The 25,462-nt window shown below is 46.4% G+C and overlaps 1 protein-coding gene across 1 annotated transcript in view; it reads right to left on the bottom strand.

Annotated features, from left to right (window-relative positions):
• The window catches only part of DMBT1 (deleted in malignant brain tumors 1), a 70,936-nt gene that overhangs the window by 44,695 nt on the left and 779 nt on the right, over positions 1-25,462 (bottom strand). The window contains exons 2-6 of the mRNA XM_068961510.1: positions 15,577-15,633; positions 5,927-5,956; positions 5,304-5,330; positions 1,345-1,668; positions 904-930 (exon numbers count right to left, since the gene is read on the bottom strand). Coding sequence (XP_068817611.1) covers positions 904-930; positions 1,345-1,668; positions 5,304-5,330; positions 5,927-5,954 — 406 coding nt within the window. The 5' untranslated portion in view covers positions 5,955-5,956; positions 15,577-15,633. The remainder of the gene's footprint in view (positions 1-903; positions 931-1,344; positions 1,669-5,303; positions 5,331-5,926; positions 5,957-15,576; positions 15,634-25,462) is intronic.

Below are 25,462 nucleotides of genomic sequence, written 5' to 3'. Positions count from 1 at the left end.
CCAAATTTCTAAATTAAAACTGTCTTCATAAGGAACCAGGGATTTTGTTCAACTATTGTTTGAAGACGAGTGTCTACTCATTGGCGTGAACTGAAAGTCTCTGAACTTTATATAAATGATGAAGTAAAGTAGAAAAATGAAGGGGCTTTCCAGCTTTTTGGCCCATGTCCTTGTACTTACTGGCCTCAATAGGCCCTGAGTCACTCTGTCTGAAGTGCCGCGTATATCAGGCCCCTGTTTTGGGCACCACTTGTTGGGGTCCTTTAATGGACTGGAACCTGGTGGTCCAAGTCGATGATAAGAAAGTAACAGAAGGAAAGAGGCTAATATTCCCTGGGTTATGCAGCCGGCCTTCGTGCTCCAGGGAATCAGCCAGAAATAGAGAGAGAGAGGGAGAGAGAAGGAAGGACATGGGGACCCAAGTCTCTGGTGGAACAAGGGTGCTTTATTGAATTCTGTGTGAGTCTATATACTGTATTACAAGGTAGCTTCTTCAAATAAAGATAAAAACTCCAGACATTCCAATTTACCAAGGAAACAAGGAGCAATAGAGGCCATAAGGCCAAAAGGCAATCCATATCAAAAGAGGGTCATAGATAATCCCTTTCACCATACAGAAAAGCTAATGAAGGAAATCCTAGGCAAGCATCCCAACTCTATGATCTCAGTCCTGGGAGTGGTTTGCCACTCCTCTGGCTGCTGACAGGAACTGATAAGGAACAGAGGGCTCAAGGGAGATAGGAAACAGCACACGGGAATCCTACTGATAAACATTCCCTGAAAGACAGCCTCCAGATTCCTCAGAAGGAAATGACTACCCAGGTAACTGCTCTTCTCCTTCTGGAAAACTGAAAGGTGGAATCTCAGAGAAGGGTGTGGCTGGGTGGGGCTGCAGGGACTCACCTGGAGAGGAGGAGGTGATCTGTGCAGCTGCAAGAAAGAGGAAGCATGATCAGGCTGAGCACCCAGGTTGCAATGCAAGAAACCCATCAGGTCCCTGAGAGAGAGATGCTGATGCCCGGTCACTCCATGGCCTGAAAAGGGTGGCCTGGGTTTTGTCCAGGATAACTGAATATGAAACATCAAGCTCAGACATCAGGCTTCACAATATAAGAAAGACTGAGGGGAATTTGCTCTTCCAACCTATAATCACCCCCCTGCTCTGGGGGTCAATACAGAAGGGGCTGCAGTGGATCCATGAAATCCAGGACCAATATCTACCAACGATGGAATCTGTGAAACCACCCATCTTCCATGACAGATAAGTGTGATTGGAGCCCAGTGCAAAGAAGAGCTCTTGTTGGGAGAAAATCACTCACTAAAACGGAGGTCATGGAAACCAACCTGAACAGATGACGCTGGCGTCCTCGCTGTGTCTGCAGTTGTGTGTGTTCCAGGGGTTGTGGGAGCAGCTCCACAGGTAGGTCTCATGCCCTGAACAGCCCACTTCGTCCAGGACAATGGGCCCAGAGCCCTGACCGAACCGGGCATCTCTTGGGGCTGAAATGGCCCAGCCACAGCCCAGCTGCCTGCAGACCACGTTGGCATCATTGGTGTCCCAGCTGTCATCACACACAGTGCCCCAGGAGCCTTGGTACAGGACCTCCACCCGGCCCTGACACCTGTCACCTCCATTCACCAGCCTCAGGGCCAAACCCGATTCGGTTCCTGGAAGGAGACAGGAAAAGTCACCCTCCTGTTTGCCCTGAAGGAAAAGGCACTGAGGACTGAGATTCAGAATTCTTCCAGGGAAAGGCTGCTGAGGTCTAGGTAGTGAGTCCATACGGACTTGACTGAGCATGTGCATCACTCTTTATCTCCGATGACTGTGTGATAGAAAGCTTGACTGTGGACTGTGGACTCGCTCTGCAGGTTCTCTGATGGCCTCCCCACATTCAGCAATTCAGGGACTGAATCCTGTCTCAGGATGCAGGTGGGAGGAGGGGAAGCCCACAGCCTGAGTGGGCAACCTACATCCCAGACCTCTGGGGTAGAATGAGCCTCTGCCACAGAAGACCGCTGACACAGCTTCCCAGTTCCCACCAAGGGACCGAGTTGGCCATTCACCCTACGTGGGAACCCACTCCATCAGCCCAAGGTTATTCGGAACACTTTTCCACTCAGTATGTATTCAGGTACTTTCACACAAAAAGTATAGTTTGAATCTTTTTTTTTTAAGCTTGAACCCTGAAACAACTTTGGAATTGTTGGATATCACTGGAGGACTTGGAGATGACTGGGGAGAAGGCACCTATTACCAGCAGGCTCTTCACAATCCGTCCACGACTTTCTGCTCAACTTTGAGAACAAGACTCTTTCCTCCTGTGGCAGGAGACTTATGGCTGACAAGTGCCCCCGGGCAGGAAGCAACCTGACACTGAAGCTCATGAACAATCCAAGCAGAGGTCAGAAAAGTGCGTGGTGAAAAATAGTACTGGAACTTTGGATCAAGCTGCACCTGAAATTGGCCCTACGGCTCAATACCCTCGATATGTAGGCCGTGGCACCAGCCCCAATTAAGAGAGTGTGAGTGGCCATCCTAATACTTGCAAACAAAGCATTCTGAGTAACATATGGCACAACTCGTAGTAAAGCTTATCCATAACTCTGGCAAGCGAATGCAACCATCCAGAGTAGATGAGGTGATGTCCTCATACCCTGGAACCACGAGGCAGGAATTGCACCCATGTCTGTGGACTGGAATTTGGCATGCTGGGAGTTTCAGTTCAGTTCAGTCGATCAGTCGTGTCTGACTCTTTGCGACCCCATGAATCGCAGCACACCAGGCTTCCCTGTCCATCACCAACTCCCGGAGTTCATTCAGACTCACGTCCATCGAGTCAGTGATGCCATCCAACCATCTCATCCTGGGTCGTCCCCTTCTCCTCCTGCCCCCAATCCCTCCCAGCATCAGAGTCTTTTCCAATGAGTCAACACTTCACATGAGGTGGCCAAAGTACTGGAGCTTCAGCTTTACCATCATTCCTTCCAAAGAAATCCCAGGGCTGATCTCCTTCAGAATGGACTGGTTGGATCTCCTTGCGGTCCAAGGGACTCTCAAGAGTCTTCTCCAACACCACAGTTCAAAAGCATCAATTCTTCAGCGCTCAGCCTTCTTCACAGCCCAACTCTCACATCCATACATGACCACAGGAAAAACCATAGCCTTGACTAGATGGACCTTAGTCAGCAAAGTAATGTCTCTGCTTTTGAATATGCTATCTACGTTGGTCATAACTTTTCTTCTAAGGAGTAAGCGTCTTTTAATTTCATGGCTGCAATCACCATCTGCAGTGATTTTGGAGCCCAAAAGAATAAAGTCTGACACTGTTTCCACTGTTTCCCCATCTATTTCCCATGAAGTGATGGGACTGGATGCCATGATCTTCGCTTTCTGAAAGTTGAGCTTTAAGCCAACTTTTTCACTCTCCTCTTTCACTTTCATCAAGAGGCTTTTTAGTTCCTCTTCACTTTCTGCCATAAGGGTGGTGTCATCTGCATATCTGAGGTTATTGATATTTCTCCCGGCAATCTTGATTTCAGCTTGTGTTTCTTCCAGACCAGCGTTTCTCATGATGTACTCTGCATATAAGTTAAATAAGCAGGGTGACAATATACAGCCTTGATGTACTCCTTTTCCTATTTGGAACCAGTCTGTTGTTCCTTGTCCAGTTCTAACTGTTGCTTCCTGACCTGCATACAGATTTCTCAAGAGGCAGGTTAGGTGGTCTGGTATTCCCATCTCTTTCAGAATTTTCCACACTTTATTGTGATCCACACAGTCAAAGACTTTGGCATAGTCAATAAAGCAGAAATCGATGTTTTTCTGGAACTCTCTTGCTTTTTCCATGATCCAGAGGATGTTGGCAATTTGATCTCTGGTTCCTCTGCCTTTTCTAAAACCAGCTTGAACATCAGGGAGTTCACGGTTCATGTATTGCTGAAGCCTGGCTTGGAGAATTTTGAGCATTACTTTACTAGCATGTGAGATGAGTGCAATTGTGTGGTAGTTTGAGCATTGTTTGGCATTGCCTTTCTTTGGGATTGGAATGAAACCGATCTTTTCCAGTCCTGTGGCCATCTGCTGAGTTTTCCAAATTTGCTGGCATATTGAGTGCAGCACTTTCACAGCATCATCTTTCAGGATTTGAAATAGCTCAACTGGAATGCCATCACCTCCACTAGCTTTGTTCATAGTGATGCTTTCTAAGGCCCACTTGACTTCACATTCCAGGATGTCTGGCTCTAGATGAGTGATCACACCATTGTGATTATCTGAGTCATGAAGATCTTTTTTGTACAGTTCTTCTGTGTATTCTTCCCACCTCTTCTTAATATCTTCTGCTTCTGTTAGGTCCATACCATTTCTGTCCTTTATCGAGCCCATCTTTGCATGAAATATTTCTTGGTATCTCTAATTTTCTTGAAGAGATCTCTAGGCTTTCCCATTCTGTTGTTTTCCTCTATTTCTTTGCTTTGATCGCTGAAGAAGGCTTCCTATCTCTTCTTGCTATTCTTTGGGACTCTGCATTCAGATGCTTGTATCTTTCCTTTTCTCCTTTGCTTTTCACTTCTCTTCTTTTCACAGCTATTTGTAAGGCCTCCCCAGTCAGCCATTTTGCTTTTTTGCATTTCTTTTCCATGGGGATGGTCTTGATCCCTGTCTCCTGTACAATGTCACGAACCTCATTCCATAGTTCATCAGGCACTCTATCTATCAGATCTAGACCCTTAAATCTATTTCTCACTTCCACTGTATAATCATAAGGGATTTGACTTAGGTCATACCTGAATGGTCTAGTGGTTTTCCCTACTTTCTTCAATTTAAGTCTGAATTTGGCAATAAGGAGTTCATGATCTGAGCCACAGCCAGCTCCCGGTCTTGTTTTTGTTGACTGTATAGAGCTTCTCCATCTTTGGCTGCAAAGAATATAATCAATCTGATTTCAGTGTTGACCATCTGGTGATGTCCATGTGTACAGTCTTCTCTTGTGTTGTTGGAAGAGGGTGTTTGCTATGACCAGTGCATTTTCTTGGCAAAACTCTATGAGTCTTTGCCCTGCTTCATTCTGCATTCCAAGGCCAAATTTGCCTGTTACTCCAGGTGTTTCCTGACATCCTACTTTTGCATTCCAGTCCCCTATAATGAAAAGGACATCTTTTTTTGGGTGTTAGTTCTAAAAGGTCTTGTAGGTCTTCATAGAACCATTCAACTTCAGCTTCTTCAGCGTTACTGGTTGGGCCATAGACTTGGATTACCATGATACTGAATGGTAGTTTAGCAGGATCTGAATGACACTTACCATAGCCAGTTGTCGGATTCCACCAATCTGCAGGGGAAACAGAGCAGGATTACAAAGAAGGTCGGGAGAATCAAGATTGGTCTCTTTCCTATGACCAGGAACAGGACAGTGGGATCTGAGCGGCTCTACCGTCCGAGGAGAAGAAGCCTTTTCTGAGAGTTTGCTGTGAGCCCAGATCGTGCCATCAAAGGTACACACTCATCTAAGGAGGCAGCACAGCCCACAGAGCCATCAGCATGCCCTGCTGACTGGGTACTTCTTGGTAAGAGCATCGCCTAGACTCCATCTGGGGTGGAAGACAGGAAAAAGCTCTCTCCTCTCCATACATATAGCTCTTGTTCCAGAGAATATGTTCAAGCAGAAATGACCCCAGGACAGACCACTCTGTCACCCAAAGCTCTGGGGAGACTCTGTGTAGCCACGAAGTCCTGAAATCACTGAGCCAGTCCAGAGGAGGCCTGTGTTATGGCTCATCCGGAACTGTCTTTGTGGTCCAGAGTGACCAGGGCAGGTATGGAGAGGTGGAAAACCTCCACAGTCGCCTCCTGGGGCTACTGGATGGGGGCTCTGGGGGTGACTGTGGGGGAGGGGACAACCTGGAGTCAAGAGGCAGCAGGACTCACCTGGCACAACTGTGGACGGGGTCTCCATAGCTGGGGGACAGAGAACGCAGGTCAGAAATAGTGCACAGAAGGGGCTTCATGTGGGCAAAGGGGTGATGCTAAGTTGCAGAGCCGCTGAGGTGTCAGTCCATGCATCTGCTCTGCCAGGGATGGATGGGCCACCCTCTGTCATCCTCAACCCTCCCAAGAGGCTCCTCCTGAGAAGTTCCAACAGACCAGCATCTCTTATTTGCAATATCAAGGTAACTCACTCTATGTCTTGATGACACAGAGTATCCAGTCAATTGCCAGCCTCCCAGCTTTTATGGGTCCACCGAAGCAGTGAGACAGGGCTCCAGCTCCAGGTCACGTCCCGTGTGTGATCTGTCAGGCTCGACCTTAAGGGAGACAAGGCGGTGCCTGGCCGGTCACACAGGGGCCACTGCCCTGCTCACAGCAGAACCGTACTTCCCAGTTCCTAAGGTCCAGGACTCAGGAGGCAGAACAGGGGCCACCTGCAGCCCCAGCCCACGATCTCTGCTCAGAGACCTCCTGGCAGACCTGCTCTCTTTTGGCTCTGGTTTGCACTAGGGCATGGAGTGAAATGTCACCTTCCATTTGTTTTTTCTTTCTTTTTCCTTTTTTGGTTCTAATTCCCATCTACATACCCAGAGGCCAGACAAAAGCTAATATCCTAAATAAGCAAAGCACTAGGAGGATTTCAAGGAAAAGGGAAATGTAGAGAGTGCTTCTCGAGGGGATCAGATTGTAAGCATGAAACCACCTCCAGAGAAGCACACCCAGCTTCTTGACACCCGCGTGAGCAGATGACGCTGGTGTCCTCGCTGTGTCCACAGTTGTGTGTGTTCCAGGGGCTATGTGGGCAGTTCCACAGGTAGGTCTCATGCCCTGAGCAGCCCACTTCGTCCAGGACAACGGGCCCTGAGCCCTGACCGAACCGGGCATCTCCTGGGGCTGAAATGGCCGATCCACAGCCCAACTGCCTGCAGACCACGTTGGCGTCGTTGGTGTCCCAGCTGTTGTCACACACAGTGCCCCAGGAGCCTCGATACAGGACCTCCACCCGGCCCTGACACCTGTGTTCTCCGTTCACCAGCCTCAGGGCCAAACCCAATTCAATCCCTAGAGGGCAGCACAGGGAACCACTTCATGTTTCTCTTGAGGTCACAGGCCTAAGGCAGGTTCCAGATTCAGGGGACTTCTAATGGCTTTAGAGCAAAGTAGTCCATCCTAAAGGAAATCAACCCTGAATATTGACTGAAAGGACAAATGCTGAAGCTGCAACTCCAGTACTTTGGCCACCTAATGGAAAGAGCTGCCTCATTGAAAAAGACCCTGATGCTGGGAAAGATTGAGGAGGGGAGGAGAAAGGGGTCAACCGAGGATGAGATGGTTTGATGACATCACCAACTCAATGACCATGAGTTTGAGCAATTCTGGGAGATGGTGAAGAACAGGGAAGCCTGGCTTACTGCTGTCCATTGGGTTGCAAAGAGTCAGACACAACAAAGTGACTAAACAGCAATAAGTGGCCACAGTTCCTTGGGCTGGGGGTCACCTTTGAATATGGCTGTGAGTTAACCTTTGTCACAGGGAAATAAACAGAGACTTTCTTCCCCCAGCCCAGGCTGCCAGGACTTCAGGCTCTCCTGGCTGTAACTCTCAGCTCTCTTACTGGAGGGGCCTCCGGGGTGGGTTACAGGACCTCTGCACCCCAGCCTAAAGGACCATGGTTCCTGCAGAGTGAACAAAAATCAATGAGGCCTCATATGGACTCAGGTAGAGCCCAGACAAGCTGGCCCCCTCAACAGATTTCAATTGCCTCTCCAGGCTCTGCAGCCAGTGACCTTGAATCCTAGCCTGACCCGAGGTCAGCATGCATTGGTGAGGATAACATGGTGGGCATGGAGCACGAGGAACAGGACTTCCTTAGAGACAGAAAACCAAGCTCTACTGGATCTCCTTAGAGATGTCTCTGCAGGTTGATCCCTCCCCTATCTCAGAGTCAAGGTCCATGGAAGAGACACCCATTCAGAGAGGCCTTGTTCAGAAGCCCTCCCCTTAGAGAGCTGAGCACCCCCATCCCTTACGCCTTCTGCACCTCTTCTGGACCAGATATAGACCTCTGGGTGTGGCAGGGGAATCAGCCCACAAGGATCCCACATAACAAACATCACCTTCTGTTGCGCTCACTGTTGAGAGTTCCTACGTGGCAAATATAACTGCAGAGTGGAGAGAAGGAAAGGTCATTGGGTTGTGGCTCTCCTCCAGGGAGGACTGGCCCTCAAGCTTGGCTTGGAAATAGGGCTGGAGGCAAAGATACAGAAGCCCTGCCCACTGCCCCAAGGCTGTGTTCCTGCTGAAGTTCCTGTTCCTCTGCCAGCCCTCATTCAATGTTGGAGGCCACCAGGGACATTCTTGGTTCCTGTTACCACCTCAGCTCTCAAAGGGGAGGGCTTCTGAACACGGCCTCTCTGAATGGGTGTCTCTTCCATGGACCTTGACTCTGAGATAGGGGAGGGATCAACCTGCAGAGACATCTCTAAGGAGATCCAGTAGAGCTTGGTTTTCTGTCTCTAAGGAAGTCCTGTTCCTCGTGCTCCATGCCCACCATGTTATCCTCACCAGTTGTGAAAGCATAATCTCCATTCAAAAAAATCACCCCATCGATGAATGGCCCAAATCTATTCACAAGACCAGACTTGAAATGGGCTTCCCTGGTGGCTCAGCAGTAAAGAGTGTGCCTGCAACGTAGGAGATGCAGGAGACCTGGGTTTAATCCCTGGGTCACAAAGATTCCCTGGAGGAGGGCATGGCAACTCACTCCAGTATTCTTGCCTGGAGAATCCCATGGACAGAGGAGCCTGGCGTGCTATAGTCCTTGGGGTCACAAAGAGTCGGATACAACTGAAGCAACCCAACACGCACGCAAACTTCAAATACCAGCTGCCTATTTCTGTGGTGCAAACATACTCCAAGATGACGACATCTACTGTCACTGATATATTCCCAAGGGTGGCCCCAACTAGGAGGAAAAATGTTCCCAAGATGCATCTCCAAAGCCAAGATACCTGCTGCAACATGACTGCTTGGACAGACATGCTCTCTTGGGGGACACATTCTCAGGTGATGACTGGATTTCACAGCCACATCCTATGCTTAGTGACATGTATGTACACACAGCAGCCCACACAGTAAATGCCAGAGGTTGCTCTGAGTGTGTGTGTGCTCAGTCGTGTCTGACCCTTTGCGACCGCATGGACTGTAGCCCACCAGGCTCCTCTGTCCATGGAATCTTCCAGGCAAGAATACTGGAGTGGGTCACCATTTCCTACTCCAGGGGATCTTCCCAACCTAGAGATCAAACTCGTGTCTCCTGCATTAGCAGACAGATTCTTTATCACTGTGCCACCTGGGAAGCAGGAGTAGCCAATTGGATGGCCTGTAGGCTTTTCCCAAGGTGCGTTCTGGGGGTATTTTTAGCTCCAGCCACTGCCCACTTCTGATCATTTCTGTGAATTGTCCCTGCAGAAATCCAGCTTTCACCTGTGCCTTTCTCCTGGAGGTCAATCACCAGAAACCTGCTCCTCAAGTCCCTCCCAGGCCATTCCTGGACCCTCAGGGCATGCTCTGAAAGGGCAGGGATTGGCCTCAACACAGCCAGGACCCAATAGCAGGATCAGCTGCCCTAAGTGAGTGCATGAAAGATGCTAATGTACCAAAGTTGGCACAAAGGGTGTATATGCTCACTGGGGAGAAGGATGAGAGAGGATCCATTTAGAAAGAATCGTGGACAGAGCCAAAGAGACCTGTTCTGGGTTCAAATCCCTGCCCAGCCACTGGCCCACCACGTGACCTGAGACACAGAACTTGACAAGTTACCCAACGATGCCCTGGTTCCCCCATCTGCACAAAGTTAATTATCCTGCTCACCTCAAAGTGCTGTTAGGAAGATTTCATGGCAGTAGCACTTTCTGTGTGCACTAGTTTGCTGGGAGCCAGTACCAGGAGTCCCGCCCGTGGCATAGGTCATGAGGTTAAGCGGTCCGACAGGCAAAGGCGAGTCAGGCCTTAAGGGAGCCTCGCTGAATTTTCTCGAGCATCTACCCCCAAAACCAGAGTCTGCCTGCCTTACTGCATTATGCTTTCCACCTATTCTTCTGACATTAAAGGGGGGCTGTCCCCCACCACCTTCCTCTAAAAGGAATTAACTTAGAGCTCCAGTCAATAAGTCTCCTGCATATAAAAAGAATGCCTCGGCTTAGACCCCTCTGATAGCTTTCTAACTTACCTGACTGGTCTGTCTGGATTTTTACAATTATACATACGATTGTTTACGGCCCCCCAACCGCGAGAGGCATGAAGCTTAAAGCATCTTAAAGATATAGAGCCTTTTCTAAAAAGCTAAAAATTATATTGGTGATGGGTTTCACTGTTGAGTCAATGACTACTGCCAGGCCTTCATATTCTTTATCTTTTAGGCACCTTAAGGATATTAATCAATGTAATTGGGATATAGAAAAAGGAATATAGTAGTTTTTTATGTTAGCAACACTAGACTTTTGACTTAATTAATTTTCTCTTTGTTATAAATCACTGTACTCCTGTTTCTTTGTTATAAATTGTTGTGTTCTTGCTATGTAAGAATGTAAACTTAATTAGTGCTTTCTGAGAGTGGCACCAGATTTTGGAAAAAAACAACACTATTAAGGCAAATAAGTTTTCTGGTTGACAGACCCCTATCAGAAAAGGGCCCTAAAATGCTAATAGGCCTTTTGGCCAGAAGATGATGTAAATCACCTAAGACTTGTGCATACAGCTAGGTATGCAGAGAGAAAGCCTGGTCTTGATAAGAGTCAGGGCTGCTGACGCTGCATAACTTTCTATTATCCATTGATCTCTATGTACAACTGAAAGTATAAAAAGCTTTCCTGAACAATAAAGGATGGGCCAGTCACTGGAAAGACTGGTTTCTCCTGCGTGGTCTTTCTCCTTCTTTTCTGGCTGAATTCCCATCTAGGGCGTGGAGGCTCATCATGTCTACTTACTTGCCCTGGCTTCTAAGACCCACGCGAGAGGGAGCCCAAGGTGGGGCACCCTCCACTATTCAAGCGGGCACCAGTGGCCTACGTAGGTGGTGCAAGTTTCTTGTCTTGAGACTTTATTAGCTTTCCACGTAAACCAAGTTATTCACCATCTTTTCTACACTAATTTTCCTACTATACTATTCTTTCCTAATCTTATATTTCTAATTAAGTAGTCCTTTCCCAGACACTGACTCCGTCTCTGCTTCAAATTACCCTGGATCCACCGGGGCTGGACCCCGGCACTAGTTGAGCACTTATTCTGTGCCAGCCAGTCTTTCAAATGCTTTTTAAATATATATATATCTTAACTCATTCTTTGTAAGAAAATAATTTTGTGCAGGGTACAAAGCAAGTCCTTGGGAGATGTTAACTGTGCTCAATAGAACTGGCATTCATGGCAAGAAGAGGCACTGATTCTACCCCCCTCCCACCACCTCCTGACTCCAAGCTGAAGCTAATCTCATGAAATGAATAACTGACAGGTAGAGAGAAGAAGCAACGGCACCCCACTCCAGTCCTCTTGCCTGGAAAATCCCATGGACAGAGGAGCCTGGTGGGCTGCAGTCCACGGGGTCACTAAGAGTCCAACACAACTGAGCGACTTCACTTTCACTTTTCACTTTCATGCATTGGAGAAGGAAATGGCAACCCACTCTAGTGTTCTTGCCTGGAGAATCCCAGGGACAGGGGAGCCAGGTGGGCTACCGTCTATCAGGTCACACAGGGTCGGATACGACTGAAGCGACTTAGCAGCAGCAGAAGAGAGAAGAAAGCTAAGCACCGAAGAATTGATGCTTTTGAACTGTGGTGTTGGAGAAGACTCTTGAGAGCCCCTTGAACTGCAAGGAGATCCAACCAGTCCATCCTAAAGAAAATCAGTCCTGAATATTCACTGGAAGAACTGACGCTGAAGCTGAAGCTCCAATACCTGAGGCAGAAAGCTGACTCATTTGAAAAGACCCTGATTCTGGGAAAGATAGAAGGCAGGAGGAGAAGGGGACAACAGAGGATAAGATGATTGGATGGCATCACCGACTCACGGACATGAGTTTGAGTAAACTCTGGGAGTTGGTGATGGACAGGGAGGCCTGGCGTGCTGCAGTCCATGGGGTTGCAAAGCATCGGACACAACTAAGTGACTGAACTGACTGACTGACTGACTGACTGAGAGAGATGAAGGGAGAAGAAGGACACAGGGGACTTGTTGGGTGTGTGTCTAGGACGCACCAAGGGTCTTGGCACCGCTGGACTCCTCCTGCTCCATCCTTGCATTCTAAAGGGCAGGCCCTTGTCCTGTGGCCAAGGCTGCACTCAACCTCAGTTCACCGCATCCCTGGCCGACCCAGCCAGCGAGCAAAGCCCCGGGGAAGGCAAGTAAAGAAAAAATGTTTTATCATCACTTATAGTCTGGAAATTATCTTGATCTAGAAAGAAATACAGATTCATCTTGGTCGGTTCTGCTGCTTGTAAATGACACAGTCACAGCAAAGGGCTTGAGGTTCACCTTACAATCACGCCAGGGGGCGCTGTGATTCAGTCTTGGGCTTGTGAGCCTGCAGCATTCTTGCTAAAAGCGTTTGGGGTTTTGTAATAGAACTTCAGAACAAATGGGTCGGCTATGGGGCATTCAGTAGTTTTAGACGTAATAAAGTACATGTCTGTTTACCAGGCCCCCTAACAGTAGTCAACAGTCCCATGCGATCTATGCTCAGAAATCACCCAGCTTATTTCATTCTCCTGAATACTATCTTTTCTGCTGAGCAGACTGCATCGATCTCCAAGTCTGAGGATTTTGTGGATGGGAACCTTGTCTGAGCCCTCTCCATGGACTAAGCGGAGGATGTCCAGCCTAAGGGGATGGTAATGGCAACCCACTTCAGTGTTCTTGCCTGGAGACTCCCGGGGACAGGGGGGCCTGTTGGGCTGCCATCTATGGGGTCGCACAGAGTCAGACATGACTGAAGTGACTTAGAGAGGGACAGGATGGCACAAAATGGAGGCTGTGCCAGACTGCTCGTTGCTTGGTGTAACAACAATTCAAGACGTGACCAAGGATTAGCATCCCGGAAATGTGCTCATGGATCCTCTTCTGGATTCGCCTCCATCGTCTCCATGCAGATTTAGACAAGGACTTAAAAGGCAAACAAGGACTGCGTTTGAGTGGCAGCCACCCACCTGCCTGCTCTTCACTCGTTTGCCCCCAAAGACAAATGCTGTTCTACTGCCAATGGCAGCTGACACTTCTAAACTCCATTGATCAGAAGTCCTTTTTTTTTCCCTAGAGCTTCAGAAAATACGTCAAAGGCACAGTTTGGGAAATGGAACTTAGAGATAAGCCCCCATCAGGGCATTATGATGCTTAGATAAAATATTAGGGTGGGGGTGAGGGTAGGGTGACTAAGTCAGCCGAAGTCTATATTTGTTCCCTTGAGTGCCTGGCATCAGTGCCAGGAATAACAGAAAAATGCTCTTCCTTCCTCCTCTGTCTGGCCAACTCTTACACCAGCCCTATACCTCTGTTTACCTGTTACTTCCACGGGGTGGCTTTCTCTGATGGCTTGAGCACATGCCTCTTGCCAAGGATATCTCTCCTCAGCACCCATCATAGCTGTACTTGTAACTGTGTGTTCAGAGATTACTGTATATCTTTCTGTAAAACCCTAAGTCACTACAGGGGCCTGTCCGGTTTAGAAGGATCCTGGTAGGACTAGCTCTTGACAGATGAGGTGGCATAGATGTTGAGCCCATTGTGAAAGATGTGTGAAAGTTCAGTGTTAGCAACTCTCTTATCGAAAAGTCTTTACATCAACAAGCCAGACTTATGATGTAGCCAATAACCATTTGGGAAAATGTTTAAAAGCTGCATTCACTTGACATTAAGCATAACGTAGACATTAAGAAAAAATAAGTTTAAAAAGGTAGCACTTAAAATATATGCTTAGATCTTCTGTCACTTGCTTTGGAAATTCTTAGTCAAATCTTGTAAGCACATTGCAAACATGAAAGCTTAATTCAGTCCTGGGCCATGTAGCATGCTTGCTCAAAATGGGGTCTGCAGACCATCTTTATTTTCGGTTACATAAAAATTCAGATTCCTAAGTCCCACCCCAGACCACCCAAATCCAAGTGTCTGGGGTGGGGAGGTAAATTCTAAGGACCTGCATTCAACCAAATACCCTAGTTGATTCTGATGTGCACTGAAGTTTGAGGCAAAGGCAAAACAAAATCAAAGAAAAAACTAACTGTATAACCACAGTCCATTTGTGCTGTAGCTGAAAGAAGTTTCTATTGCCTTTGTATTTCCATAAAGGACACAAATCACATTATTACCCAACCCTCATACCATTCACTAAATTCCAGAGAGGCTGTGTTTATTCTTCAGATATAAATAGCTGTATAGAATGATAAACTTTAAACCAAATACACCATACCGTTTCAAAACCCTAACCATGTGTTGTGGGAGGATCTGACTCAGAAACTATAAAAGAATAAAAGAAAAATCAGACATGTGCATGTTTCATGCATAAGGACCCTAACCAAGAAATCCACCTTTGAGCCATTGCTTTTCTTATAGTTGGCTCTGAATTAAAGATCTAGCGCAATGAGAGATCTAAGCTCGCTTCCAAAATGCCTGCAGGGTGAAAGTCCACAAAGACTTGGTTTTGTTGTTGTTGTTGTTGTTGTTTTAAAAAAGGAAGTCTGCACCTACGCCATCTCTTCTTCCTTGCACACACCCAAGGAGGCCCATTTTTAAAAGCTTAATCATGGTAGATGATTCTGAACATTTTCTAGCCTGAGAACCTGCGGTCATGCTCCAGAGTTCTACATCATACTCAAGAATTTTACAAGTGTCGTCTCAGCTCATCCTCATATAACCCCATATAGGGAAGCTGGCTTGAGTAGGTGACCCAGATCAACTGACCAGTAAGTGACAGCCGGACCTACACTCAGATGGTTGCTCTTAACCATTTCACTGTTCTACCTTCCAGTGCATATATATTTACCATTTGTATTATTTGTATTTGGCTCAAATCATAGTCTGTGCTTTTGCACAAGCAGGTATGCTCATGCACACACAGGACTGCCATAAAAGAGGAATTAGGGCGCATAGCAGTTAGCATTTAAAGCACTGACTGAGGCCAGGGTGCTCCTTATTTCCCCAAGACTTGTTAGCAGTTCTAGAGAAGAAGAGGAATGTGATTCTCACCGGAGAGGCTCAGCTAGACATGCTGACCCCCCACTCCCCCCGCCGCCCACTCCCCCCGCCGCCCACTCCCCCTGCCGCCCTGCTGGACACCCAGTGGGGCCGCCTGGGGGCCAGAGACCTTAGGGAAGGAGTGTGACTGGACAGACACTGGTATGGAGCCTGGGGGCCGAGCTCACGGTCACTATGGAGCCTCACAAGGAAGGAGCTAAGGGTCTAGCTGGACCCCATCAGAGGAAACCCTTCCTGTCCCACATCTAAAACCCAGCAGAATTCTCTGTGGCAGTCCCTCCTGAGCCCGTGGGGGTGGCCTTGGGCACCACAGCCGCCCCGCCTATCTGGAGTTCAGATGGACTTACCAGAGCTGAGTAACTCCCAGAAAGGAGTGTCTGTGGTGTCTCCCGCTGTTGATGTTGCTGGAAATACAAAGAAAAACAGCCAGATGAGAGCTCTTCCAAACACAAGCGTTAAAGCCAGACCCACACTCCCTCCCATCAGCTAATTCGAGCAGCAGAGGGGGTTGCATTGCTCTTTGCTTCGGAGGGTAGCTGGACCCATCATTCATTAATTCACTGATTCACTCAGGGAATATGGACCTGTCTCTGACCGCACGAGGGGCACAGAGGAGAGGGAGATGTAGGTAAGATGTCGTCCTCGGGAGCCCAGAGGCCAATGGCAGCCTGACTTCGTGCGCATGCTCAGTCGCTCTGCTGCTGCTGCTGCTAAGTCGCTTCAGTCGTGTCCGACTCTGTGCGACCCCATAGACGGCAGCCCACCAGGCTCCCCCGTCCCTGGGATTCTCCAGGCAAGAACATTGGAGTGGGTTGCCATTTCCTTCTCCAATGCATGCAAGTGAAAAGTGAAAGTGAAGTCACTCAGTCGTGTCCGACCCTCAGCGACCCCATGGACTGCAGCCTACCAGGCTCCTCCGTCCATGGGATTTCCCAGGAAAGAATCTTGGAGTGGGTTGCCACGCCCTCCTCCAGGGGATCTTCCCCACCCAGGGACTGAATCCGTGTCTCCTGCATCTCCTGCATACGTAGACAGGTTCTTTACCACCGAGCCACCTGGGAAGCCCCTGGCAGCCAGACTTGCTAACCAGTAATTCTCCATTTTGGCCAATGAGGAACACAGTGGAGGGGAAATGGAAATCTCAAAAGAAGCAATTCCTGAGCTTGGAAGAAGGGCAGGAGGAATCCAGAGAGGACAGGATCTTTCAACAAGGCTTAGAAGAAGGCATAGATATATGTCAAGAAAGAACAGGGTGAAAGTTGTTGAGTTGCCAGATGAAACTCAGAATGCCCAGTAAAATTTGAATTTCAGATAAACAATGAATTCTTCTTTAATGTAAGTATGTTCAAAACAGTACATGGAATATATGTATACTTAAAACTTTTATCTAAAATTTAACTTTAACTGGATGTGTTATATTTTTATTTACAATATCTAGCTACTCTCCAGTATTCTTGCCAGGGAAATCCCATGGGCAGAGGAGCCTGGCAGGCTATGGTCCATGGGAGATCCCGAAGAGTCAGACATAACTGAAGTGACTTAGCACTCACTAGACGGAAGGCATTCCAGCAGGGGCAGTAGACAAAAAGTTGTCTTAACTGTCCTTTAGGTAACTAACCCCCGAGCCAGATCCACTGAGCTCTCCATCCTTTCTTTAGACCTACTGACCACTAGCGCTGGTGGGCTAATTTCTAGTACACTTAGCAACTTGCATTCCAACCGAGTTGTGTGATCAGTGAATGACAGATATGAGTCCTGAACCTGTTTATGTTGATTGTACTTGATACTAAAATAAATATTAAGTAAATTGATCAAATATGGTACAAATAGAAAGATGTCTTTCAAAAAAATAAGGCTGAATGCTTTGGAAATAAAATTAAGGTGCTAAAAAGAAATTGAGTGGGTTAGGCAGCAAAAAGGAGATATATATATTTAAAGCAATTGAACTTATACCCTCTTTGTTCATTCAGTCACTCAGTCATATCCCACACTTTTGCGACCTCATGGACTGTACCTCGCCAAGCTCCTGTGCCCGTGGGATTTCCCAGGCAAGAATACTGGAGTGGGTTGCCATTTCCTACTCCAGGGGATCTTGCTGAGCCAGGGATGGAACTCTCATCTCCTATGTTGCCAGGCAGATTCTCTACCACTGAGCCACCTAGGAGGCTGCTTTGCAAAGGTCTTTCATTTCACACTCTGAAGAGACTAAAAGTTAAAAGTTATAGATATGCCAAATGGGAGCAATTTATACAAGAAAGCTGCTGCAGAACTGCTGAAGACCTCTGCTGAGAGAGAAGCCTGCAGCAACAGATTGGCGAGTCAAAGTGTGTTTATATGTTTTAAGATAAAAGGAAACATTTTAAATGTGTATCTATCATATTTTGTGATTTTAAACAATATTTTTGCAGGAAAAAAACAACTGCCTGACCCAGTCACATTAGAAAAGGGTTTTTTAAAAACAATGGTTCTTAAAATGGTTCCATGCATCTTCAGCACCAACCAGCACCTGGGAATTTGTTTGAAAAAAAAAATGCAAATTCTTAGGCCTCCCCCAGACTTAAGAATTTACCCTTGATGTGATGTCCAACAATATGTATCCATTCCAGGTGATTCTGACACACATTAAGGTTTGAAAACCACTGTCTATGGCCTGCAGCAAAAGTTTTTTGACAAAGTGGTAGGGAATAATGTATTCAACAATCATGCTGCTTGCAGAAAGTGAAGAGGAACAATGGGCTGTTGATGAGGGTGAAAGAGAAGAGTAAAACAGCTGGCTTGAAAAACTCTGCATTAAAAAAAATAAGATCAAGGCATCCAGTCCCATCACTTCATGGCAAATAGAAGGGGCAAAAGTGGAAGCAGAGATAGATTTTATTTTCCTGGGCTCCAAAATCACTGCAGATGGTGACTGCAGCCGTGAAACTGAAAGACATTTGCTCCTTGGAAAGAAAGGCAAACCTGGGCAGCAGGTTAAAAAGCAGTGACATCACTTTGCAGACAAAGGTCCGTAGAGTCAAAGCTATGGTTTCTCCAGTAGTTGTGTACAGATGTGACAGTTGAATCATAAAGAAGAGTGAGCGCTGAAGAACTGATGCTTTTGAATTGTGGTGCTGGAGAAGACTCCTGAGAATCCCTTGGACTCCAAGGAGATCAAACCAGTCAATCCTAAAGGAGATCAGCCCTGAATATTCATTTGTAGGACTGATGCTCCAATATTTTGGTCACCTGATACAAAGAGCTGACTATTGGAAAAGACCCTGGTGCTGGGAAAGATTGAAGGCGGGAGGAGAAGGGGGCAGCAGAGGATGAGATGGTTAGATGGCATCCCTGATTCAATGGGTATGAATTTGAGACAACTCTGGGAGATAGTGGAGGACTGAGGAGCCTGGTGCACTGCAGTCCAAGGGGTGGCAAAGAGTTGGACATAACTTAGCGGCTGAAAACAAACAACAGCTGGATGCCTGACTCCAGCAGGCGGGGGGAATGTTGAGATGACACAGTGCTGCCTCTGGAAATTGGGTCTAGTGGATGAAACTTAGAGACAAACAGTTAGAGGACAGGGAACTGAGAGCTCCGTCTGCGGGATGTCAGGAGTCCAGAAGGAGAGCTCCTGGAATGGAACCAGGACTTCCGAACAGACAGCACCAGGCAGAGGGGAAGACGTGGATGAAAACAGGCTCCAAGGAAGTAAAGCCCTATAAATAAACTTTCTTGAGGAGCAACCCATAAGAATGAAACTGCCAACTCTATGTAAAGCCTCTTGGCTGTCAACTCAGATGAAGAGATGAATCGGGTTTCCGGATGGAAGGACTGAATATAGGACTATCAGTCGTTCTAAACTAATGCATAGGTTTAATATCATTCCATCAAAAAGTTTCTCTTGGATTGGTCTTTAAAAAACAATTTTGAAGTTTATCAAGAAAAATAAATAGGCTAGAAATGACTAATAAGTTCTTGAAAAAGAAAAAAAAATACTGATGTGGAGGGGAAAGGGACAATGTGGGTTTGGGACTGGGGGTCTTACCCACCTATGAACCTGGGAGACAGGTGCCTTGAGTTCAAATTCTAGCTCTGCTATTTATTTGGTCTCTAAACTTGGGCAAGCCATTTATTCTCACTCAGTCCTAGTTTCTTCACCTGTAAAAAGATAGTTATACTAACCTACTTCACAAGGTTATTGTGAAGACAAAGGGAGAGAAATATATCAGGTGCTTAATTAATATAGTGTTTGCCATATTGTCAACATTCAAAAAATTATGATTAGGTCCAAAATATTCAAAATAAAGCTATAAAAATTAAAGCAAAGTTTAAAATTTAAATTATTTTAGGATCACTTTAGATATTTACTTCACACCAGAAGGCAAAATAATTTTCAAAACCAAAGAACAGGATTTTATTAAACAAATGAAAACAAGAAACTAATTAAATGTTTATTTGATTTTTGTGAAATTTCTAGATTTTAAATCAACAGGAAATTACAAAGAAAAATAGCAATAAGTTTAATTATGTTAAAATATTTGTGCAGAAGGAAATCAAAATTTAAAGGCAAATAACAAATTGGGAAAATATTTGTCATCAATATAATGGACAAAGTGGAGAGAGTTTGTTCAATATAATAGACAAACAGAGAGAGTTTCTATAAACAGACAAAGATGATACTAATTTTCACACACACACACAAAAACAGAGGATAAAAACAGACAGTTCAAGTAAAGGAAATTAAATGGCTTAAAAATTTTCACCTTCACTATAAAGCAAAGAAATGCAAAGTAAAATAACTGTACATCAATTTTTAACCAACAATTCAGCCAAGAGTTTTGAATGGTAATATTCAGATTCAGCAAAGTTGTAGAAGATTCCATTCTCCTTTTTTACTATTGGAGAAAGACTTGGTAGATTGCTAGAAAATAATGTACCAGTATGCTTTAAAAGTCTTAAAACGATCAACTCTTTGACTCAGTAATTCCACGTCTAAGAATCTAGCCAAAGGAAATCATAATTTACTTAATATGGACAAAGATGCATGAACAAACATGATCTTCACAGTATTATCCATTATAATTACAGAAAGAATCTGAAAAGGGATGATAGAAATAGGGAAAGGTTGGTAAAAGGGTACAAACTTTCAGCCAGATGATGAATAAGATCTTAGGATCTAATGTAAAACATGGGGCCTATAGTTGATAAAACTGCATCTCTTATACAACTGAAATTTGCTGAGGGCGTAGAACTTAAATGTTCTCACCAAAATAAAAATAGATATGTGAGGTGATGGATATGTTCTCAGCTAGATGAAGGAGAATCTTTCCACCACGCACACGCATATCAAATCACCACAAGGTGCTCTTTAAATATCCTGTAAATTTCTTGGCCAATCATACCTCAATAAAGCGAAAATTTTTTAAAAAGAATAAAACCTGAAAAAAAAACTTCAATTTCGGAAAATCATGACTGCATGTTAAAATGTTCAGAATACAAGCTATAGGAAAACTGTATGCTAAATGCTATCCTTTAGGGACTTTCCTGGCTGTCAAGTGGTTAAGACTCTGAGCCTCTACTGCAGGGGACATGGATTTGATTCCTGGTCAGGGAACTAAGATTTGGCATGCCATTCGGAGAGGGTGGGGGCGTGGAGGGCGGGGAATGATATCACTTCCATACACATGTAATTGGAAAGAAATACTTATTTTAATAAAGCCAATCTCAGGTGATAGGATGAGTGTGTTTTCGCCTTTGCTCTGTATTTCTCTAGTTCCTATACTCTCCACCCTAACTGTGCATTAAAAGCTGTGGTTTGAGGCTGAATGCGGGAGATGTGGCAGGCAATACAGGAGGCAGATTCTTTTAGGTTCAGAAGGAAGTGGGGTCGTAGGCTAAATGAAAAGAACAAGGATGAAAGAAAAAAAAGATAGGAAAAAATGAAGCTAAGGATAAAGCAGAGAGGGAGGAAGAGGAAAGAAAGAGAAGGGGAGAGGAGGGGACATGTAGGGAGGCAGATGAGATACTCTTATCTCTTGGCAATTACAGCATTCCCAGCATTGAGCTAACTGTGCTACCTGCAGTATCTCATTTTATCCTCAGGATATCCTTTATCAGATTATTACAGTGTCAGATTATTACGCAGTCTACTTTATGGAAGTGAAACCCAAGGCTTAGGGATGTAAAACAGCTTGTCAAAGGTCACACAGCGCTGACAGTGAAACTGATGCCGGAAGTCAAGGGCACTGACCCCAGAGTAAATGTGCTCATAGCTCAGCTCCACCGCTTCCCAAAATTCAAGTGCAAATGAGATTCCATTTCAACTTGTAAGAAAGCAAAGCATTCTGAAATAATAATCTTTAGTGATGGAGGGTTTGTGGTCAGCGTTGCCCCTGACAGCACTGGGGTTGGTAGAGTTTGGGGTGGTACCAGTGTGGGAGGATACAACTGCAGTCATCAGGCAGCAAATGGGCCATTTCTAGGGAGGAATTTGAGGCACAGTGAGGGTGTGTCTTCTAATTATTACCTCCCAGCAATGGACAGGTATTTGGGATTCACTGTCGGGTTGCCTATCTCAGGACAAGGGGAATCTGGTCACTGTAGTCCTATTTCCCTTCCAACCCAGCTTTGGGGACTCAAAGAATAGCTAGTCCACCCTCCGTCCCTGCCCTCCCCTCCTCAAGAGCCCAGCTCATACACTGCACTCCATGCTCAGTAGTCACGAGTATCCGCTGGGAAGCAACATTCCTGGTTCTCCTGTGAATGACCCCGTTATCTACCCGGTGATGCTCTGTCTCCACCATCTCCATGCCACAACACTGCACTGGGTTTAGGGCAGCCAAGAGTGGAGAAGAGACTTGTAGGATACTGTATGGTATCACTTACATGCAGTTTTAAAACAACACAAATGAATACACATGCCAAAGAGAAACCAGCAGATTTAGGGGTTTCACTGGTGGCTCACTGATAAAGAATCTGCCTGCCAATGCAGGAGATGTGGGTTCAATCCTAGGTCAGAATGATCTTCTGGAGGAGAAAATGGCAACCCACTCCAGCATTCTTGCCTGGAGATTCCGACAGACAGGGGAGCCTGGCAGGCTGCAGCCCATAGGGTCGGAAAGAGTCGGACACGACTTAGCAGCTATACAGATTGCTCCTGATATGGGGTCTTGTTTAATTACTAAGTCATGTCTGACTCTTTTTGCCACCCCATTGGACTGTAGCCTGCCGGGCTCCTCTGTCCATGGGATTTCCCAGGCAAGAATGCTGGAGAGGGTAGCCATATCCTACTCCAGGGGCTCTTTCCGAACCAAGGATTGAACCCACGTTTCCTGCATCAGCAGGCGGATTCTTTACCACTGAGCCACCTGGGAAGCCCCAGTATGGTGTCTGGCTCTCTTTAAACGATACATAAGGATGAGATATACTTTTCAGGACCTGGCCCAGGGCACAGAGAGGTCTCAGGAAGGGTCCTCCTGCCCCTCCATTACGGCCAGCAGGAGCCTCTGTGAGGCTCCAAGGGATGCACGCTATTGTACTAAGTGAGCCAGACATGGTCCTTGCCCTCCAGGGACTCCCTGCATAGCAGGATCTCTAGAAAAATCCACAGAGTTAAGATGCTATCAGAGAATAAGAGTGGCAAGCATAGGATGACACATGGCTTGTGTGTGTGTGTGTGTGTGTGTGTGTGTGTGTGTGTGTGTGTGTGTGTTCAGCGTACATGACAGGGTTCCTGGATGGGACAATGCCCATGGTAATTAAAAAAGAGCAGCTAGATTTAGCCAGAGGTGAGGCGGTGGGGAGGGGAAGAATAAGACTGTGTTCCAGGTGAAGGCAACTGCATGAGAGACACCATGGCAAGAGGCAGCTCCTGAGGGTGTAAGGCGGCCGGGACAGATGTGCTCTGCACTGTAAGACATCCTGCGGGCAGAACAAATAAAATTATGGGGTGGAAAACAGCAGGGGACAGGTTGGAACTGAAACCCTGGTGGGGGTTGTCAAGCCAGCTATGGAGAGACCTGAGGCTGGAAACGAGGGTCCTGGGTGCCTGGCTGAGACTCAGGCTCTGGGCGTGGCCTTGGACTTCCTCTTCATTCTGGAACACTCCACACCTAGATTGGACTGAGTGACCTAACACCCAGGGGGTAGCTTGCACAGTAAAGACAAGTTGCAGCGAAGAGAGCTGATGAGGGAATAATTAGACATCTGCAGGACCTATTTAAAGGATAACAGAAGGGCCTACCCCAGCCCAATGTCAGCCACCTAAGGACATCTCACAATTTCCTCCTTCTTTCTAATGTGTTAATTATTGCCCAGATCCCCAATAAACTGTGAAAAGAGGAAGTACAAGCATTAAAACTTTTCCAGGAATTAGTTTGTAAGCAATTATTACTTTCTCATTTTGACCTTGAAGAAATGAGACCAAGGGAAGTTGAGTTTAAAAAAAAAAAAAAAAGATTATTTCAGAATAACTTGCCAGAAAAGTTGCAGAAAATACACAGTTTCCATATCCTCTTACCCAATCTTCCCTCACGATAACATCTCATATGATCAAGTTACATTTGTCACGATTACCAAACCGATGAGGGTACACTCCTACTAACAAAACTCCGGGCTTTATTTGGATTTCACCAGTTTTTCCTTTTTCTAGGATCCAATCCAACATACTACCTTGCATTTAGGAAATCGTGTTAGACTTATGCCCAGAAGAGTCACGGTGGATGGCACCCAGACACTCTCCACATGCCAGACACCGCATGGGTGACCCCATGTCTGTACAGCCTTATGAAGCTGGAACACAACCCCATTTTATCAGTGAGTAAACTGAGGCTTGCAAAGGCCCCAGAGTTGGTAAATGGCAGAACCAAAGACATTGCCAGGAGCAGGAGTTTCATGGCCCCTTTAGGCCAGCACAAACCTGAACTCTTTGACTTTTTCTCAAGAATTGGTGCAAAGACTAGAACTGGGCAGTGTCTGCTGCCTGGGCTTCCCCAGCACGGAGCTTCTCCACAGGGCTCCAGCGCTGAGCTGAAAGCCACCGTTCATCTCCTCAGCTGAGTTCTTCGCAAGAAACAGTGGGAGCTAACCAGCCAAATCCTCTACTCAAATGCCAGCAGACCTCCTCCAGGTTCAAATCCTGGCCCAGCCCTGCAACAACTGCTGACCTTGGACAAGACACAGAACCTCTCTGAGCCTCAGTTTCCTCATCTGCAGGGTGGATACCCAACTTGGGAGTTGTCAGCAGATTTAAACAAGAAAAGGTAGGTGTCTATCTCGCAGAGTACCTGGTACAGAGCAACCACTTTGCAGAGGTTTAATTCTCAAGGCTAAAATGCAAATGCCGGCATGCGTGTCTGTGCTGTGTGTGCACATAACATGCAAAACCACAGCCCCTCAAGCAACTCGTAGAGGGTGCCGTAAGCCCCTTTGTAGATAGTGAAGTGAAAGTCACTCAGTCGTGTCCGAATATTTGTGACCCCATGGACTACACAGTCCATGGAATTCTCCAAGGCAGAATACTGGAGTGGGGAGCCTTTCCCTTCTCCAGGGGATTTTCCCAACCCAAGGATCAAACCTGGGTCTCCCACATTGCAGGCAAATTTTTTTACCTGCTGACCCACTAAGGAAGCCCAAGAATACTGGAGTGGGTAGCCTATCCCTTCTCCAGCGGACCTTCCTGACCCAAGAATTGAACCGGGGTCTTCTGCATTGCAGGCAGATTCTTGACCATCTGAGCTATCAAGGAAGCCCCCTTTGTAGATAAGGACAGGCCAATTCATTCCCTGTCCCTTAGGGGCTGACTTGAACTCCCCGTCACTTTTCAGAGCCAGTGCAAGTCTGGGGATGAACTTCATATTGATAAAAGCCAGAGCTAAAAACACTGCCTTCCATTTTCCAGTATTCTGATGGAGGCACAGTCTCTGGCCCCTAGTCTGTCCAGAGCCAGTACCTGCCGAGGTCCTCCTGACAAGAGGGGAAGGCAAGTGTTGCCCGTCAGTGAGTTTCCTGTCACAGACCTAGACACAGACAGAGAAAGATAAGAGAACAAGAGAGAGAGACAGACAGGAAGGGAGGAATGATAAACAGACTGGCTAAACATCCTGTTCACTTAGCATCTCGGTAAAACGACATTGCGGTTCAAGGCCTCAGTGATTTACCCAGGGCTCTTTCATGTCCATTTTGCCACTTGATATTCTAAGAACACAAAGATGTGCTTGAAACTAATCTCCAAATCATTTATCTAAACCAGTCACA

The sequence above is a fragment of the Capricornis sumatraensis genome, chromosome 23, assembly GCF_032405125.1.
Source record: "Capricornis sumatraensis isolate serow.1 chromosome 23, serow.2, whole genome shotgun sequence".
NCBI lineage: Eukaryota > Metazoa > Chordata > Mammalia > Artiodactyla > Bovidae > Capricornis > Capricornis sumatraensis.
This window is presented reverse-complemented; position numbering and strand designations above follow the sequence as displayed.